Below are 19,559 nucleotides of genomic sequence, written 5' to 3'. Positions count from 1 at the left end.
AGTCTATGAGCACATCTCTGCTCTTCTCCAGCTTTATAACGTAAAAGGTTTTAGAAAAGTAGCCAACACTAAATCAGAAATTGCAATATTGGAGATCTGGAAAACAGAATTAACCACTGCTATTTAGAGACTCCTATGGAAACAGGCGTTCATGGACTCTGTTGTTCAGAGATTCCTTCTTCATTGATCTGGGGGAAAAGGAACCGTCTACCAGTTGGGAAGCTAGACATCAAGTAAGTGGCTTGATGAGGATAACTAAGTTGACACGCAGGAGTTGGCTGCTGGTACAACAGGGTGGTGCCTTACCGCACCGCAGGCGGACACGCGATAGCGTCCGTGGTGGTGATTCAGGATTCCAATGTACTGCGTCCAAGATCAGAACGAGTTCGGATGGGCTCCCACTTAACGCGCCCGACAGGCACACCCGCCCGTGCAATTGTAACGTCTCCTAGGAGATGTTCTAAATACACGAGGGATGTGCCAATTGGGCACGGGTGGGGCGCCCGTTCGATAAGGCTCGAGCTTGGAGCTTATCCAATGCACTGGATTTCTTCTGGATTCCTGAACCTAATTATATCTACGCCCAACACGCGTATCGTCAACTGTTCGCAACTGACACCAAATTCTTGAGGTAATTGGGTCGGACGGTTTAGATCTTGCGCAAATTCCTTATATATACACACTTATTTATCAATTCGAAATTCCGAATTTGGCGGGAATCTTAAAAGTTCTCTCTCTCTCTCTCCCCCTTAACTCTCTTTCCTCTTCCTGCGCCCTAGCTACACATCCCCCTTCCAGACCAGTTTTCGATTTTTACTCCATTTTTTTCTCACTTATTGATCGAATTACAGATCCTTAGGGTTTAATGAGCAATTGATTTGCAACATTCCTAGTGAACTAAAGCCAGAAGGGTAAGATGAAGTCACCCAGAGTCTCTTCAGATGAGGAATTCAACCAAACCCCATTCATTCCACCGCAGACAAGGCGGAAGGGGATAGGAACCAGGACATGGCTTGTGATCTCGGAGTTTGGGCAATCTCACGTTGAGGAGGTTGGCAAGCATGTTATCATGAAGAGGACGGGGCTCCCGGCTCGCGATCTTAGGGTTCTTGATCCGATGCTTTCCTATCCTTCCTCGATTCTTGGAAGAGAGAAGGCGATTGTCATCAATCTGGAACACATCAAAGCAATAATCACAGCGACAGAGGTTTTCGTGCTTAATTCTAAGGATCCAATTGTCGTTCCCTTCATTCAGGATCTTCAGAAACGTGTTTCATCTTTTCATGGGGCGCCTAAACATGTAAAGCTAGCAACATGTTTGTGCACTATCAACTCATGATACTGAAAACTTGTATTGTTTTATATATAATTGAGTTAACTTTGGATGACTGCCAATCAAGAAGATTATTTTTCTTTTATTATTTCTTTTTCTTCGAGAGTATCTCCTCCCATTTTGACTCAACCATGGAATCCTTAGTTTGTGTCATGGTGCTGCAGAGAGATCCCTCTGTTCTTTTTCGATGACCTTTCCCAACAATTTTTTTTTTTTCAAGTTTCACACTTTGCATTATCTCCTGGATTCAGTGAATCATCAAAGTTCCAATTATTCATACCCAATCATCTGTAAAATTTTCCTCTATACCAAGTTAAATCAATAGTGAACTGATCAGATATTATTTTATATATGGTTAGAGGAGCATAGCAGAAGGATGAGATGGGTACTTTGGTCTTTCATACTGCATCCTCCGGAAGTTAACTACATCTTTGACACGTAGATGGTGATTTGTTTTTTCTTTTTCTTCTGAAGAAGGAAATTGGATCATTTTTTATTTTAATGAAAAATGAATGTGCTTGAGAGGATGTACAGAGGGAGACAAAATATAATATTGCAACCCTGTACAAAGAACTAGGCAGGTATAGAATTATGACTGCACAGAAATACCCTTCTAATGCCCTATCTAGATAACTTGTTTGCTACAGTGTTGTGTTCTTTAGGAATCAAGCATACTTGTTTAGGAATAAGATGAGATTGTCTCTAATCTCAATATTGTAATGGGCCAATCCTCAAGGGCCAGAAGCATATTTGGCCAACCTGATACTTTGATAGCATTAGCTGCTTCACCAAGAACAGTGAAAGAGGAAGAATGCATTCTTTTAACAATCTTTGGTTCATAAGAAGGGAAACCTTCTCATCCTTGGAACCTTTTTTAACCCCACTTGGCTACTGACAGCACAAATAGTAGAATCATTATGCCTTCCTTTAGGGGGTAGGGATCTGCTACCAACAGAACACTCCAACACTGTCCCAACTGGCCACTGCGACCACACATTGGGAACATCTCACTTGTCATTCATGGGGAGATGTTCCCAGTGTGAATGTAATGACTTGTTGGGACAGTGTTAGTAGCAGATATGAACTCTCTTTTAGGACCACCTCTATTCTGGTTGACCCAGGTATACCATGTGAGCTGCCATCAGAATTTAGCATTATCTGCTCTAGGGACACGGGATAGGAGTGGATGGGGAAAAGTTATGAGATTATTTAAGGATCGCAGCAAGTTACATGGTGCATTAAGAAGAGTCCCTGCATATAGAAAAGTTTCTTCTGTATCATTTTCTTTGTTTGGTGCATGTGGAGGAACCACTCAGATAATATTCAGGTTTATTGCCAGAACTACCTTGAGAAAAAGGGGGCTGTTTCAGTGGTATAGAATTTGGTTTGACCTAGTTGTTTTGGGAATTTTGATATTAATCCACAAATTAGGGCCTCATATTAGGTAAACCCTATCAATATGGTCATGTTTAAACATTAACAAATGTTTGTATTTAAAGAATAACTCAAACCTACCTTTACCTATCAAACTTGTTTGTTCTACTTCATTGTGCCTATGTTTAATACATTCTAGAAGCACTGGTATAATATATGTGGGTTGTTAAATATCTTGTGGACGAGCAATTTTGAGCAATAACTTTAACTCCATGGAGTCAATTAGCAAGTAAATCTTCATTCTAGAACAATTTCTTTTCAGTGGAGTATAGAATCTCACAAGTAAGAAAGCATCTTTCTCATTGAAGTAAAACATTTCATAGGTCTATAATACATATTTATTGGATTTGCTTTGTTTGTTCAAAGGTGACAGAGAGCAATGATACTGATCTGGAGGTTGCAGCCACAGCATCATCTGACACACCATTATTTCATGTTCACAGTGTATTAATAAAGCCATCCAGCCAGAATATTTCTGAGCAACTTCATGATTCACTTGGCATCTCTGTGCCTGATTCTGAAATGAAAGACAGCAGTCCAAAGTCCACAACAGATGCACCAGTAGGTGCTGGTACCAAGGTGTTACCATTTGAGTTCATAGCACTTGAAGCTTGCCTTGAATCTGCTTGCAGGTGCCTTGATTCTGAGGTATTTATTTTACCATTTAACTGCTCTTGATCACACTATCAATAATAAATCTTTTATCATTTAATCTGAGGCAACAACTAGTCAGTATTTCTTGTGCATATCTCTTTGCTCGTATGTATATATTCCATTCTATTTGGAAAGATATTTAAAACGTGCATTTTAATTCATTCAACGCTAGGTCACATGCACATTTTTGGAGACTCTAAGACATGTTGGACTGAAGTAGTAATAAGGGAGAAATGAAACATGTAGACTTAATCTTCCATATTAGGTTTAGAAAGATGACAGGAACTCTACAAAATTTCAAATCAAGCCTCTACGAAAGAGATTTCCAATCTGGCTTATTTCTCATTAAAAATGATTGCAAATCTTTTACTGCAAAAGATTAAATATCTTACCTAGCTTTGAAGGATTTGCTCAACTAATAAATAACTACTACTGCCAATCTTGTTTATTCCTTGATCTCTGGACCAGGGAACATCTATCTTAGCATTTAGTCAAAGGATTCAAGGTATTAGACTGATGAGTAATCAGCTATATTATTGAAACTATATAAGCCCCTAGCATCTTCATCAATACAATAACAGTACATAGTTCAAGGGGGAATCTGCAGGGTACTCCGTTACCTATGATAGTCTTAGCTATAGGGGGTCTTAGGAGGGGTAGACTGAACATGAATCTAACCTTTGGCATTTTTCTTTTTTTTTCAAAAAGTGACTGCTCTAAGACTTGAACCAACATTATACAAAAGGCAAAATATGGCTACGAACAAGATGAAGCAAGGTGACTAACCACTATTCATTTTTCTCCAAACATCAGAGAGATCCAAAAACAATGAAAAAGAGACATGGCCTGCATTTTCCTCACAGGAAATAATGCATCCATTATCCTATATGACATACAACCAGATACACTCTGTTATTTCCCCACTAATCCAATCTAGTGGAGTGAAGGCACCTGAAATTTAGTAGACATCCCAAATCCTATCACAGGCGAGGTTCAAAGTATAAATACTCTCAATATGCAAAATTAGCATATTGAGAGTTTACTTATGTCAATACTCGTTTTTTTTTTTTTTGGTTTGGTAAAAAATTTGAAGCTGAAATGAGGAGTGTGAAAGGCTGGTTTGTGGCGATTGTGGAAATGCTTGATGATAGCAGAAGACAGTTGTTGTATGTACCGGTAGGAAGAAAGAGAACAGGGTGGAGATTGTTTGCAGACTTACTACAGGAATTCCTGTTCATTCTGGAAGAAGGAAAATTTCCAAAAAACCTGCAATGGCCCAGTGGCCTCTGACGAGCAAAGTTACAGAGAACAATTGAAGGAGGAAAAATCAAAGAAAGGAATCCCACAAGCTATCGTCTGTAACACTACTAGAAGTCAGAGGATGTTCTTGGAAGTGGAGAATGGAGCCTGGGAGAAGAATTTGATCTTAACATCGGTCAAAAGAATACTGGGGAAGGATCTTGGAGGCGATTATGGAGAGATTTAGATTAAAGGGCCCTGTGAATATCAAGTCCTTCGATGATTCAAAGGTTGTGTTATTTGGAGTTGACGAAGACGTTGTGATTTCCACTACTGAAATGGTGGACTCTCCAGATGGCTTGGTAAAGGCAGAGGTCTGGCATATGTCCTGTAATCAGAACCCTATCACTGTAGAAAATCTTGCGATTCAGCTTGTGGGTCTCCCCTTCAATCTTTGGAATGTGGAAACACTTGAAAGATTGATACGGATTTTGGGTGGAGCGTTGACTGCTTATAATCTTCAAGATCTACACACTGCAAGACTCAGAATTGTGGGATTGAAGCCTGAAGATGTCCCTGGATACATAAGTCTTCTCGCAGATGGTCTCTAGTTGAAGGTCTGGGTTTTGTTGGAAATTGAAACGTCACTTTGGACGAAATTTTCTAAGGTAGGAAGACAATGATTTTCTAGAGGTATGGGTTACACGTGGAGGGGATAGAACAGACAAAGGTTAAAAGGCTATTGGTCGAAGTTCGAAGGAATTTGTGGAGACTGCACGCGGGTCTGACGAAAAGGAAATGTGCCTTGTAAAGTTTGTAATTCAAATGTAATTGAATTAGGTGAGTCTCACACGATTCGAAGTACACGTGGCGCGTCCTCCGAATGCGCGAACCGTGCCCTCACAAATCGTGTTTGGACTGATGAAAAAGTCGAATTAAGTGCAAAAATAGGGATGGCAATTTTCGTCCCATGGGGATCCGCTCTGAATGGGGTAAGGACGGGAAGGGCACTCCTTACCCCACAGGACCTCATCCCTATTTCGTGGGATGTCCACTAATATATATGTATATATGCATGCATATGTTATATATGTAAATATGTAAGTATACATCTATATATTAATATTTTAAAAAATATGGTTGAATATGTTTGAATATTTTCTAATATGATTGTAAATGTTAATTATTTTATTTTTATTTTTTAAATAAAATAAAAAACAAAAATAAAATGATTAGCATTATAAAGAATCACGGGGAATGGGAATCCCCGTGGGAAGGATGGGGATAACCTTGTCCCCGTTAACAGGGACGGGGATGGGGATTTTTGCGGGTTTCCTGTCCCCGCCTTGCCCCGTTGCCATTCTATACAAAATCTTATGATGAGGCTATCATGGGCAGTGCCATGTCACATAAAGCTTTGGGATCATTGACCACATAACTTAAGGGCTTGTTCGTTTGCTCTGAAGTTTGACATCTAAAAATGTAATAATTACACTAAGAGGTATATTAGTATTGGTGAACTTTTCTTTTTTCTGAACTCTGAATGCAAAGAATGTTATTCTGAATTCTGAAATCTGAAATCTATCAAATATCCATTTTGACTCCATATATGAGAGTTTTTGTTTGTTTTTTTTGTTTTTTTTGGGTATCATTAAAAAACAAAAAGTTATATGATTACACTTTAAGAGACAATAAATAATAGAAAACAAACAATCAATTTTATTTTAAAGTTAAAAGATTTCTCTTAAGAGATAAGAGTTAAGAAAAAACAAGCATACCCTTAAAATCTATTGAAAGGTGGCCCAAACTAGTTCAAATTTAAAAAATGGGATCGGATGAAGGGTCTCACCCAATTAGGAAAAATAGGTCATGTGGTTATTAAGAGTAGAATTAGGAGTATCAACGGTATTCAAAAATTTGAATTTAAATTCAACACCGAAATTAATCGAAACGAATTCGAATAATTCGAATAGCGTGAACGGTCGAATTTGAATATACATTTTGTATCGATTAAATTATCGAATCGAATTCGAATATACGTTGATTATATTCGATAATTATCCGAATTCGATTATTATAATATAAATATAATATATTATTTATAAATATCACCGCTTTTTATAAAAGAAACTTAAATATCTTCGAAACTTGGCCAAACCGCCTAAGTGTCTATAACTTTTTGATATCATATAAAAAGAGAATTATTACTTCTGCCCATACAACCTACCCCATCTCATCTCCGCCCTTTACTACTTATTCTTTCTAATCTCTGACCTCTAACCAGTTTCGAACTTCCCATTTCCCTCCCTTCTACCTTCTTCCCCTCGCGTCTCGTTTTACTAACGCCATGTATTGAAGAAGCAACAGCTTGTAGAAGTGTCTCTTCTCTTTCTCTCCCCTCCCTCATCTCTTGCTTTCTTTACGTTATCGAAAACTTTTTATTTATTCTAGATTTTATTAGTTTTTTGTTTTCTTTTTATTTTTCTCCTTATTCTTCGTCTGTCTTCATCATTTATAGAAACAGGTTTGTCTCCATAAATCGGTAAAAATGAAATATGATATTTTATTCTTTCTGTCTCTCCTCTCCCTTATCTCTCTTGCTTTCTCTACATTACCGAAGGCTTATTCGATTTTATTAGCTTTTTGTTTTCTTGTTATTTTTCCCCTTTCTTCGTCTGCTTTCTTCTTTCAAAGAATCAGGTTTCTCTCGATAGATTGTTAAAAATGAAATAATATATTTTCTCCTTTCTCTGTAGTTCATTCAAAGGGAATGAGAGTGTTCGATTGTTAGGTTTCAAGAATTAGATTTAATCCATCGAATTCGAATTAACCAAATATTCAATTATCTAAGTCAAATTCGAATTCAGTTTTTACTTTTGATTATCCGTCGAATATCTAACCAATCGAATTCGAATATAACATGATCCGATTCGAATTCGCTCCGTTTACACGCCTATTTGAGAGGCTGGACAGGAGACGAGTTACCTTTATCTGTCATCATCTTCCTCCGTCCAGGGGCTCGCGTCTCGTCCAAGTGAAGCCCCTGATGGAGCTGAAGCTCACAACGTTGAACTAGTTAAGGGAAGAAAGAATAATTAGAGGAGGAAGAAATATAATAGAGTCTACAAGAAAGGCGACTCAGAAAATATCAGCATCACATTTCTGTAGTTCTTAATAGTCCAAAGTTTGAAAATGCTTTAGAATAAGTATTTTTTTTATGTGAGAATAAACATTTTTTATGTGAGAAATAAGAATTTCAGACCCTAACATAGACTTGTGCAGGCTTGCCTTCAGGGGTGGTACAAAGGCGACTCAGAATCAAGAATGCAATATGTTTTACCACACCTTAGCTACTTGAAACAATGCAATTAAGGAGAAAAAGTGATTGTGGGTTTTACATGCTTGAAAATGTTTTATGTGTTTGCTTTTATTTTTAAATTTTCATTTGAATATACTTTATATGTTATGCTTATGTATTTTAATTTTAGATAATAGGTTTTTTAAATAATTTATTTTAAAATTTAAGTTTATATTTTTATTAACATTATATTTAGTATTTTAAAAATTTTTTGCATTTTTTTTAATTTTTTGGCATTATTTTTGGATTTTTCTGACTTTTTTTTATTTTTTAGCTTTTTTATATTTTTTGTAATTTTGATTCTTTCTTAAAAAGGTGCATGCCTCGCCTAGCACCTCAGGCGCAAATTGGCCCTTGCACTTTTTTTGCGCCTTGCGCTTTTAAAACACTGCTTTGAACCTTGAGGATTTCTGATGAAAGATATGGCCATTGTTTCCAATGTCAGCAAAGTTTCTCAGAATTCTCACCCTTTCACTTGGGGCAACATGAAACAGTCCTAGAATCCATTGCCATTAGTTCAATGATGTATTGAGAATATTATGAAAACCATTGTCAGGTTTAACCACTACTACTCAGAATTTCCAATTGTCAACCAAGCTTTCTGAAATTTCAATGAGTTGTTGGAAATTCCTTGTTGATGAAATCAATGATAAGTTTAACAATCAAATGTTTTCAATAACCTTCGGTGCTGCTGTTGTGGCCCATGCTACAGCTTCTTCCATCGATATTTATTTTGAAATATCCCAACAATTTTTTCCCTCCATACATGGTATACAGTTGCGTTGAATGAAACCTTCTGATCTGAGCCTTAATCAAGGAACTTATATCAGCTTTTGGAGCATAGGCAATATTATATTCCCATTAGTTATTGCAAGATATCCATTTTATGTCTTTATTTATGTTAAATGTTTATATATTTCTGATTATGAAAAGGCTACCCAGTTTTACTAATTTCTTTATAGTTTTCTAATTTTTCTCAGCAAATATTAGAAAATTCTTATAAAATTGTATGTGAACATTCATATCAGACTTCCACATTGGAGCAAGAGGCATATCCAGCTTTTGATGAATTAACATCTAAAATCAGCACTCTTAATCTTGAACGTGTGAGACAACTAAAAAGTCGTCTGGTTGCAATATCTGGCCGTGTGCAGAAGGTATATGAGAGTATGTTGTTCAATAGATTGTTATTGTTGTTGTTGCTGTTGTTACTATTGCATTATTTGAGTAATTTATATTTCATTTTCTTAGCTCTTTTCATTTTTTGAATTTGAAGGACTGATTTTGTTCTGTTTATTGGGTTCATTTAATGGAATTGTAATTACTGTAGGAATGTTTACTTCATACCTAGAGCAGTTTTGTTTAGGAATATCAAGTCGTAGTTTAATTATAATAGAAATGTTTATTCATTTTCAGCATCTACAAACTTATGCATTCCATTTCTGCACTTAGTAAATCTTCCTCTAAAAGGGGGAAGAAAAGAACAAATTTTCATATTTAGGAAAGAATAATTGCAAGGCAGAATGGATAACTTATTCATTATTGATCTTCCTGAGGAGAATAGAGCACTAGATTGTTGAATTTCTATGATATATCAAAAACATTTTATGAGAAAAGCTTCTTTGGGGTTGTGTGGTTTATGTGGACAAATTACTTTCAATACCTTTTTGAGCCTGCCTTTTACCTTTTAGTTCCAATGGGATGGTATTGTTTTTCCTCCAATATCTATAGATTAATATTTAGATGAAATATTATACATTTCCATGCTATCATATGCATGTTTAATCATGTTGAATATATGTTATTGGCCTTCCAGCGTCTAGAATATTTATTGTTCAACTTTGCATGTATCTTACTTGTTGATTTGTAGTTCGTAGTATAGATAGATAAAGTATCCATTTCTGCATCACCTGATGATTATTTCTAGTCATGTAAAAACACAAAAAAGTGCATGTTTTAAATATTTCTTTGGCCTTCCAACTTTCCATACTTTATCTTATATTTGCTGGTATATCCATGTTTTCATATGTATGATATGAAAAAAAGTTGATACTCTTGACACTGAAACTGTAATCCATGTCAGTGAGAAACTAGTGATAGAAACATATAAAAGCTACTTGTTCGAGGATTCCTTAGAGTTTAAAAACAATACCATGTTAGGGAGATCCACTGCCATGGTTATTATCATAATTCCCATATTCAGTCTCCAAAGAAGGTGCACAATCTTATTGAGACATGTTAATGCATTTACCTATGAATTCTCAATAGGAAATTTGTCTTTAGAAAAACATTTGAAAATTATTTAATTAAATAAGGCTATGGTTAGTACCAATCTTTTTCTTTTTTACTTGAGAACTCAGTTCCCTTTTGTGGTATGCCTTAAATTTAGAAAAAAGCAAAATGTATACGAAAAGCATACAAGCATTACTGGCCAAGAAGCAAAGAAAGAAGGTCTGCATGGTAGAAAAAAATAAAAAAATAAAGGAATACATGGTGGGGATAGTGTCAATCATTTATGTGTTTATAATAAATACATTAGTCATGTTAGAAGTGGTATATTGTACTGTGGTAGGCAGCACGGCAGATTTGTCCTCCTACTTCTAGATAACTAAAGAGGGGAGACTCCTCCCCTCTTGTGGAAGCTTGGTGAAGGAAGAAAGGACCATTTGGTTAGGTGAGATTTAGTGTGTAGGAAAGTGGAGGAGGGGGGTTTGTGTATAGGAAGAAAAATATGGCTTTGCTAGGTAAGTGGTTGTGGAGGTGGCCTCTTGAGAGGGAGAGGCTTTGGCATAAGGTTGTAGGAAGTATCCGTGGTTGTGCAGATAATGGTTGGGATGCTGGTGTATCTTGGTGGTCCACCTTGAACTCTCCATGGAAGGCTATAAATGAGGTTCTCCCCCACTTTTTGAGCCTCTTCGGGTATTACATTTGCTCTAGTGATGAAGTTTTTTTTTTTTTTTTTTCTAGGAAGACATCCAGATTGGTAACTTTGCCCTAAAGGACCAATTTCCTTTGTATTCTATTTCTCTCTTTAAAAATGAGTGCATTCAAAGCTTTGTGTCCCTTTCTCATTCTTGGGGTTTTAATTGGAACTTGGGTTTTAGGAGAGACTTGAGGGTTTCAGAGATTGGTTGGGTGGCCTTGCTTCTCAAGACTCTTGAACCTATTTGCTTGGACCCCTCTAAACCTGATGTTCATTGTTTGGACCCCCAACTCTTTGGTTTTTTCTCTTGTGCCTCCTTTTTCTCTTCCTTGTGTTCTGTTTCTAACCCCTAGTTATCTTTTTGTAAGGAAATTTGGTCTAGACCAATTCCTCCTTGATTCCATTCAAGAGTGAAGAAGAGAAGAGAAGAAGAGAAGAAGAAAGGAAGAGAAGAGAAGAGAAGATGGAGATCTAATTATTTATTTTGGCGGCGCCAGACTTTTTATTTAAATATTAGGGCGACAAAAAAAGAGATAAAAAATAAAGAAAAAGACATAAGTGCCCTTGCGGCACATAACTAAGATTACATCACTCCCCCTCAAATTGGGGTGTAGATATCAATCATCCCCAACTTGTCACAAAGATTATAGTATCGCATGGAGTTTAATCTTTTGGTAAGGATGTCTGCAAGTTGTCCCTCAAAGTTGATGTAGGGAGTGCAAACTTATCCTTTTTCCAATTTTTCCCTGATTAAGTGTTTGTCAACCTCTATATGTTTAGTTCTATCATGGAGAATAGGATTGGCTGCATGGCTGCCTTATTGTCACAGTAGAGTGACATAGGGTCACTGAAAGGAAAGCCCAATTCACCCAAGAGGTTCTTTATCCATAGAAGTTCTACCACACCATGAGACATGGCCTTATATTCAGCTTCTGCACTCAATTTGGCCACCACACTTTGTTTTTTACTCCTCCAAGTAACAAGATTTCCCCAAACAAAGGCACAATAGCCACTAGTTGATTTTCTATCATCCATAGAACCAGCCCAATCTACATCAATGTAAACCTCAACTTTCATATGTCCATGTTTTTCAAATAGGAGTCCAGTCCCATGGTTTTTTAAATACCTAAGAACTCTGTATGTTGCCTCCAAGTATGTGGGCCTGGGAGCATGCATAAGTTGACTAAGGACTCCTACTGCCAACACAATGTCAGGTCTTGTCTTAGATAGGTAGAGAAGTCTGCCCACCAATTTTTTATACTGCTTTGCGTCTGCTATGGGCTCATCACTATAATCCCCAAGTCTGTGGTTCACATCTATAGGAGTGTCAGTAGGTTTTGCTCCAAGCTTCCTCGTGTCTTTCAAGAGATCTAGAATATATTTCCTCTAGGAGATGAAGATACCCTGATTTGAACGGGTAACTTCAATTCCAAGGAAATAACGTAAAGGTCCCAAATTCTTCACTTCAAACTAAGTAGCCAAGAATCTCTTCAATCTCTGTATCTCTGAGTCCCAGTCACCAGTGATAAAAATGTCATCGACATACACAATTAAAGCTGCCATTCTTCATTGTTCTCTCTTCACAAAGAGTGTGTGATCAGACTGGCACTGCCATCTGTTGAACTACTTTGTGGAACCTACTGAACCAGGCCCTTGGATATTGTTTTAAGCCATATAGAGATTTCTTCTGTTTGCAAACTTTCTACTCATTTCCCTTGGCACAAAAACCTGGAGGTTGGGTCATGTATACTTCTTCTAAGTCACTATTCAAAAAGGCATTTTTAATGTTCACTTGATGAAGCTCCCAATCTAAATTTGCTGTTAAAGAAAGGAGAACTCGAATAGAATTCATTTTTGCTATAGGTGCAAAGGTTTCTGCATAATCAACTCCATACACCTATGAAAAACCTTTTGCAACTAGCCGGCCCTTGTACCTTTACATTGTGTCATCTGCCTTTTGTTTCACAGAGAATACCCATTTGTACCCCACAGGTTCCTTACCCTCAAGAAGATCTACCAACTCCCACATGACATTTTTGTGAAGGGCATTGATCTCCTCCTTCATTGCATCTGTCCACTCAGGAATAAGTAAAGCTCCTTCAACACTCTTGAGAAGGGAAACACTATCAATAGCAAAGAGAAAAGCACGGAAAGAGGGTGAAACATTCTCATAGGATAAGGAGTGAGCCATTGGGTGGTGTGTGTGGTGCATCATCTGACACCCTTCCTCTTAGCAATTGGAAGGTCCAAATCACAATTGGAAGTATCAATATCAATGGGTTCAGGGACATTAACTAGAACAATAGTACCTAGATGTAGTGATGGATTCAATCCCTAAGAGTTTGATAGCATAGGCTACATAGCTTTAGGATGCTCTATCTCTATTGAACTTTGTTGACCCTGGCCTTGACTTTTGTAACGTTGTCTACGAAAGACCCGGAATAGAGGATGGTCAGGAGGAGAAGGCAACAAAACCAGTCTCTATTTCTCCTCACTTGGACTCTCCCCTTGAGGAGAAGCAGGGAAGAAATGTTGGACAGTTTTGTATGTCCTTGGCTTCAATTAGAATGATGTACTTTATGAGTTTATTGTAAATGAATAAAAGTGCATATTTGATTCATGTTCCCTTGGTATGTTTCTGTGTGACACTGTTGTGCCACCAAGTCGGTTGGGGTGGCCTGTCTCAGCTACCAGGGTGAGACCTTAGGCACATACAGTGTAGGATTAATTGAATCTTTTAATTGGACCAGATTTCCAGTATTGCCCTGGACCTTGGAGATTGATGGGCAAAATTGGAAAGTTACACCCGACCCCTAGACTCGATTATGATACTGCACTAGGTGTCAGATTGGGCTGTCTTTGATGTACCAATCAGTGAGATCCTTAGCGGGGGTCAAAACTTGAGTATGTTGGGACAGTCTGAGAATTCATTTGAGTGGGTGGTCATAATGACAGGATCAGCCCCTTTGTCGGACAAAGGTAATGATTGGGGATGCACTCTCACTCATGGAAACCAAGACTGCCGGCAGCCGATTTTAATCGTTGAGATTTGTTTTGCAAAATATATTTTATATGAGATATAAAAGTATATATATATTATGGTTTTTAAAAGGTTTGCAAAAGGTTTTAATTCTCGGGATCCATGTAAGTAAAGAGTGCAACATTGTTCCTTGCAGCCGAGGGAGAGGTCCTCTCTTGTCGGGTAGTGTATGATCATTATGGGCTGAGAGGTTAAGTGTAAGACCATTGAGGATAATACCCGATTGCTAATCTTTCATCTGCCCACAGTCCTTGGGTGTTACAAGGTGGCTTGGCCCAGGGACCACTTAGGGTAAGTGTTAGGCCCATAGAGCCCATTTGATGGGTTTCAGGGGGTGCATTGTCCATAACAGTGTATTCAGCCAAGCCTTGTAACAAAGGCTGGGCCGAACCCATGTGGCTGATGTGTAGATCAATGCTTGGGTCCCATGCCATACAAGGAAGCCCAACTGGGCAGCAGTTAGGAAGGTTAAGTAAGCACATAAGCTTAATGGGCCTAAAGCCCATTTCAAATTGGACTTATTTAATGAGTTAAATATGGGAAAATTCTGAGATGGATCAGCAGATAGGATAGGGTTTTAATCCTATCCACTCAGAGAGTCCAGATCTGAATATGATTCAGATCTAGAAACCTCCTAATGAGATTAGGAGAATGCTGATCTAATCTACAGATAAGATAAGGGTTTATCCTTATCACCTAAAGAGAGGTCTGATCCAAATATGATTTGGATCAGCAGCTCCTAATTGGATTAGGAGCTGATCTTTTAGGATTACAAAAGGAGGGGGCGGCAGCCTTTAGAAGAATCACATAATCAAATCCTCTTCAGAGCTGAAATTATAGAAGAAAGATTTCTGCAATCCCTGAAAGATCTTTCTTGTCGCCTCCTTCCTGCAGCCGCCAGACATCCAGTTCGATCTCCAGTTGTGGGAGAAGTCAATATTCGTTGGGAGATACTTTTTCTCCGTATCAGGTATAATCCTCTCCTACTCTTTTTGGTTCAGATCTGGTTCAGTTTATGGTTCAAGATTGATCCTTGAAAATATGATTTTCTAAATAAGGAATGCGATTCTCAGTTGAAAGGGAGAGAAATTTTTGAAATTCGCCCCTTTATTCCACAAGATTTGGGCGTCCATACGATGGATCTCTCATCCTTCAGTGGTATCAGAGCCATGGTTCAAATCTTGAACCAATTTGTTTTAGATCTGAACCTGCGCAAATGGGCAGAAGGCGTTCTACCCAATTTGTACAGATATGGGTTTTGGGAAATTTGTTCCCAAAATTTTGGGTGAATAATCTGAAATTAAATTTTATATAAATCTGATTATTGTTTAGATTTGTTCTTTATGATTTTCTTGATTTGTGTAGGGAACCTACGATTTTGCAGTTTTTGGATTACTTTATTACATTTGGTTTGTAAAATAATTTTTTTTTATTTTTTAGACTGAATGTATAAGTATTCGATCTGATGTAATTATTAATAGAAATTAGGATTTCTATTTATTTTATTTTGGATCAAAGATGGCAGCGTAGAAAAGGAGATTTCGTAGAGGAGATTTCGCAGATGGGAGATTTGCAATTTGCGATTTGCAGTTTATGAAACTGCATCCTGTGATCTAACATCTGTTTTGCAGGAAGGATTGTGCGAACAACCCTGATAGACTGATTCTTGATTGTTCTTTTATCAGTATTTAATTTCAGATTATTTTCTTGAATTAAAGATCAAACCCTAGACCCATTCGAAACAAGATTGGTTCAAATTGTTTGGACCAAATCTAGGGTTCGATCTAAGTTGAAAGTCAGCCCTATTTTTCCCACTAATGGGCCTGAGGATTGATATTTAATTAAATGGTTAATTCGGCCCAATCTGTAAAAGTACCGGTTTTAAATGGTTAAAACTGTTAAAAGCCCACTCTGCGGATAAAGCTATATGGGCCGAACCCAATAACCCTAATTTGGCCCATATACCTAGATAATATTAATGGTTAATATTATGGATTTAAAATGGGCTTCAAATGGGCTTTACAGATAATTAATTGATTGGATCAATTTATCCTTGCATGTGATGTATGGATGTGTGATGTGCTACGTACATGGGCCATAAATGCTTGGCCCATGATCAATCGACAATGGCTCTTGCGCACACCATGGCTGAATGCACATCATTGCCATGGTGTCCCTTTTGGTCATTGGATGATCTTCTTCAGTAGTGGGCCTCACACCTCATGGAGAGGTTACATGCGGGACCCTAGCCGATTTGGGCCCATTGAAATCTGACTTTATGAAAGTCAATGGGAGCCACTTGGGTTTGACCTAAATCAAACTAGGGTGTAATTGACTGTTTCCTCCAGCTAATATGAGTGCATGTGATAGAGAGATTCATATGATGAACTCTCTAAAGGCCTTCCATCATTAGCATGAGAATGGGTCCTTCAGTAATGAGGAAACGCACCAAAAAATGGGCTATTCATTTGCTATTGGGCTTGTCTGAATATTTCATAAGATGATAGGGGCGTCATAGACCGATGTGGGAGGGCTTCACCAAAAAATGGGAACTCTCTCACGGTACCTTGGCGTTCACGAACATGATGGGTAAGCATTCATTGGATAGAAAGGTTTACTTGAAAACAACTCTGAACCTTGTTTGGCAGAGGCCAAAGGGAAAGCTCATATGATGAGTGGATATGATCATTCACAGAAAGGTGGTGAGGTTATGCAACTGAAACAATTGGCTCCATGCACCCTATGTGATTTTTCACATTTTCAGAGACAATTCGCAGTCTCCGTCACTGAGAAATGAGGAAAATCTCAGAGATGAATAAATGGAAATGGAACGTAGATTAAAATCCATATCTATGTAATGAACATGAATCAAATTAGGTTGTAGACTGATGTTTGCTCTTTTATCAGAAAATGGCAAACGAACAATTTGCAAAGCTGCTTGATGACAACAAGTTGAAGGGCCCAAACTATATCGACTAGTATATGAACATTATGTTGGTCTTAACCTCTGAAAAATTGGACAAGGTAGCCAAGAATCCTGCCCCGGATCGTCTGGGAGATAGGGCTTTTGAGGCTCGGAGAAGAGAATACCAAGAATGGGAGGAGAAAAACTCCCTTGCCCGTTGCTATATCATTGCCTCCTTGGACAACCCAATTTAGAGGCAGTTCGATCAGATCGAACTTGCTAATGACGTATTGGACAGTCTCAAGACAATGTACGAAGAGCAGAATCGTTCTACCCGGCAAAAGGTTTTGAAACAGTTCATGACCGCGTAGATGTCCAAGGGCCAACAGGTTCACGTCCATTGTATCCGGATGATGGTTTATATCAACGAACTGGAGGCTCTTGGATCCGGGTTGGATCTGGTAACACAGATCGATGCTATTCTCAACTCTCTGCCTCCATCCTTTAATCCATTCATCATGAACTACAACATGAACAAGTTGAACATCGGCTTGCAGGAACTCAGCAATATGTTGCAGAGGGCCGAAGAATTGATTAAAAAGGATGAACCCATTTCCATGCTTATCGAAACTGGCAAATCGGGCAAGAAAAGGAAGGCAAAGAGAAAGCCCTAGAAGAAGGTTGCCAAATCCAAGAAGTAGAGGAAGGACAAAGCATCGGATGCCTATCACTTCTGCAAGAAGACCAGGCACTGGAAAAGGAACTGTCCTGCCTTCTTGGAATCTATGGAAGGTAATCTCGAAACTTGTGTTATAGAAACCAACTTATTGGTAGCTTCTGCGTCTTGGTGTATTGACTCCGGGGCTTCAACTCATGCGTATAACTCACTGCAGGGGTTCAAGGTAATTAGAAGGTTGAGTGAAGGAGAAGTCGCGCTCTACTTGGGGACTACTGCAACTGTTGCAGCTACGAACATAGGAACCGTGGAGTTACTTTTTAAATAATGAACTATCGTATTGAAAAATTGCTTTTATGTACAAAATTTAAAAAGAAATTTGATTTCTGTCTCAAAACTGTGTGCAGATGGTTATTTTGTCTTATTTATTAATACGATTACTATTAAAAGAAATAACAGATACATCGCATACGGGGAATTGGAGAATGGTCTCTATGTTCTACATCCTTCTCTAGAAACTAACATAACTGAAACTACGTCGACTGAAAACCCCAAGAAGAGAGCTCGAGATACCGTTAATCCCACGTGCCTGTGGCATTACCGACTTGGTCACATCGTGTTGACCGAATCACAAGGTTGGTAAAGGATGGTCCTTTGGATTTTCTAACTGTAGAAGATCTTCCCACTTGTGACCCTTGCCTGTAAGGCAAGATGACGAAACAGCCATTTAACGGTAAGCCTGAAAGATGTACAGGCACATTTGATCTTATACATTGTGATGTATGTGGTCCCCTGAGTGTTAAGACACGGAATCAACACGTGTATTTCATCACCTTCACCGATGACTTTTCACGATATGGTTACGTGTACCTAATGAGACACAAATTTGAATCCTTTGAAAAGTTCAAAGAGTTCAGACAAGAGGTCGAGAAACAGTTAGGGAGAGAAATTAAAGCCCTTCGATCAAATCGAGGTGGCGAGTATCTCTCTGACGAATTTAGGAACTATTTAAAGGACAACGGGATAGTATCACAGTTAGCTCTTCTTGTTACACCACAACTTAACGGTGTTTCAGAGAGGAGGAATAGGACCTTATTGGATATGGTCCGGTCACTTCTCATACACTTAGAGTCATCCACATCCTTTTGGGGTTACGCATTAGAGACTGCGATATACGTGTTGAATCGGGTTCCAACCAAACGGATCCAAACACTCCATATGAACTTTGGATCGGAAAGAAACCAAGTGTCAGACACTTGAAGATTTGGGGTTCTCCAACACGTTAAAAGAACGAGTGCAGACAAGTTGGAATCCAAGACCAGCTGTTGCCTATTTGTAGGCTACCTAAAAGGCTCTGTAGGTTACCTATTCTATGACCCAAGTGAGCAGAAGGTGTTCTGCAGCTGAAATGCACAGTTCTTGGAAACCAATTATATCCTGGACACCCATCGTCAAGAAAGTCCTTGATGAGGAGAGTTCAAGAGTAGTGGAAGATGTCCCACCAGTTCCAGGTAGTGACCAACCTAGAAGATCCACTCGGGTATCTAGGCCACCAGTCCGTTATGGTTATGACCAGGATAGTTACCTGGTGGAAACCTTGACTAGTGAAGAGGATCCCGTGACTTACGCGGAAGCTATGTTGGACATAGATTCCTAGAAGTGGGTGGAGGCCATGAGAGCAGAGATGGACTCAATGGAGACCAATGGAGTCTGGACTCTAGTAGATCCGCCCTCCGGGGTAAAAGCAATCAGTTGCAAATGGATTTACAAGAGGAAGAAGGGCCCCGATGGTAAGGTTGAGACCTTCAAAGCTCGTCTGGTGGCGAAAGGGTACACTCAGAAAGAAGGCATCGATTATGAGGAAGCCTTTTCGCCTGTGGCCATGCTTAAATCCATTAGGATCCTGGTAGCTGTAGCAGAATACCATGATTATGAGATTTGGCAAATGGATGTCAAAATTGCATTCCTGAATGGAGATCTTACTGAAGATATCTATA

General features: G+C 38.5%; 1 protein-coding gene across 1 annotated transcript in view; it reads left to right on the top strand.

The window, feature by feature from the left end:
* Positions 1-486: 486 nt before the first annotated feature.
* Positions 487-19,559, top strand: part of LOC148852054 (magnesium transporter MRS2-F-like) — a 49,807-nt gene continuing 30,734 nt past the window's right edge. The window contains exons 1-4 of the mRNA XM_088944170.1: positions 487-631; positions 852-1,300; positions 3,134-3,415; positions 9,047-9,175. Coding sequence (XP_088800296.1) covers positions 917-1,300; positions 3,134-3,415; positions 9,047-9,175 — 795 coding nt within the window. The 5' untranslated portion in view covers positions 487-631; positions 852-916. The remainder of the gene's footprint in view (positions 632-851; positions 1,301-3,133; positions 3,416-9,046; positions 9,176-19,559) is intronic.

Source organism: Nelumbo lutea, chromosome 5 (assembly GCF_056320005.1).
Source record: "Nelumbo lutea isolate HS-2025 chromosome 5, American lotus-T2T, whole genome shotgun sequence".
Lineage (NCBI taxonomy): Eukaryota > Viridiplantae > Streptophyta > Magnoliopsida > Proteales > Nelumbonaceae > Nelumbo > Nelumbo lutea.
This window is presented reverse-complemented; position numbering and strand designations above follow the sequence as displayed.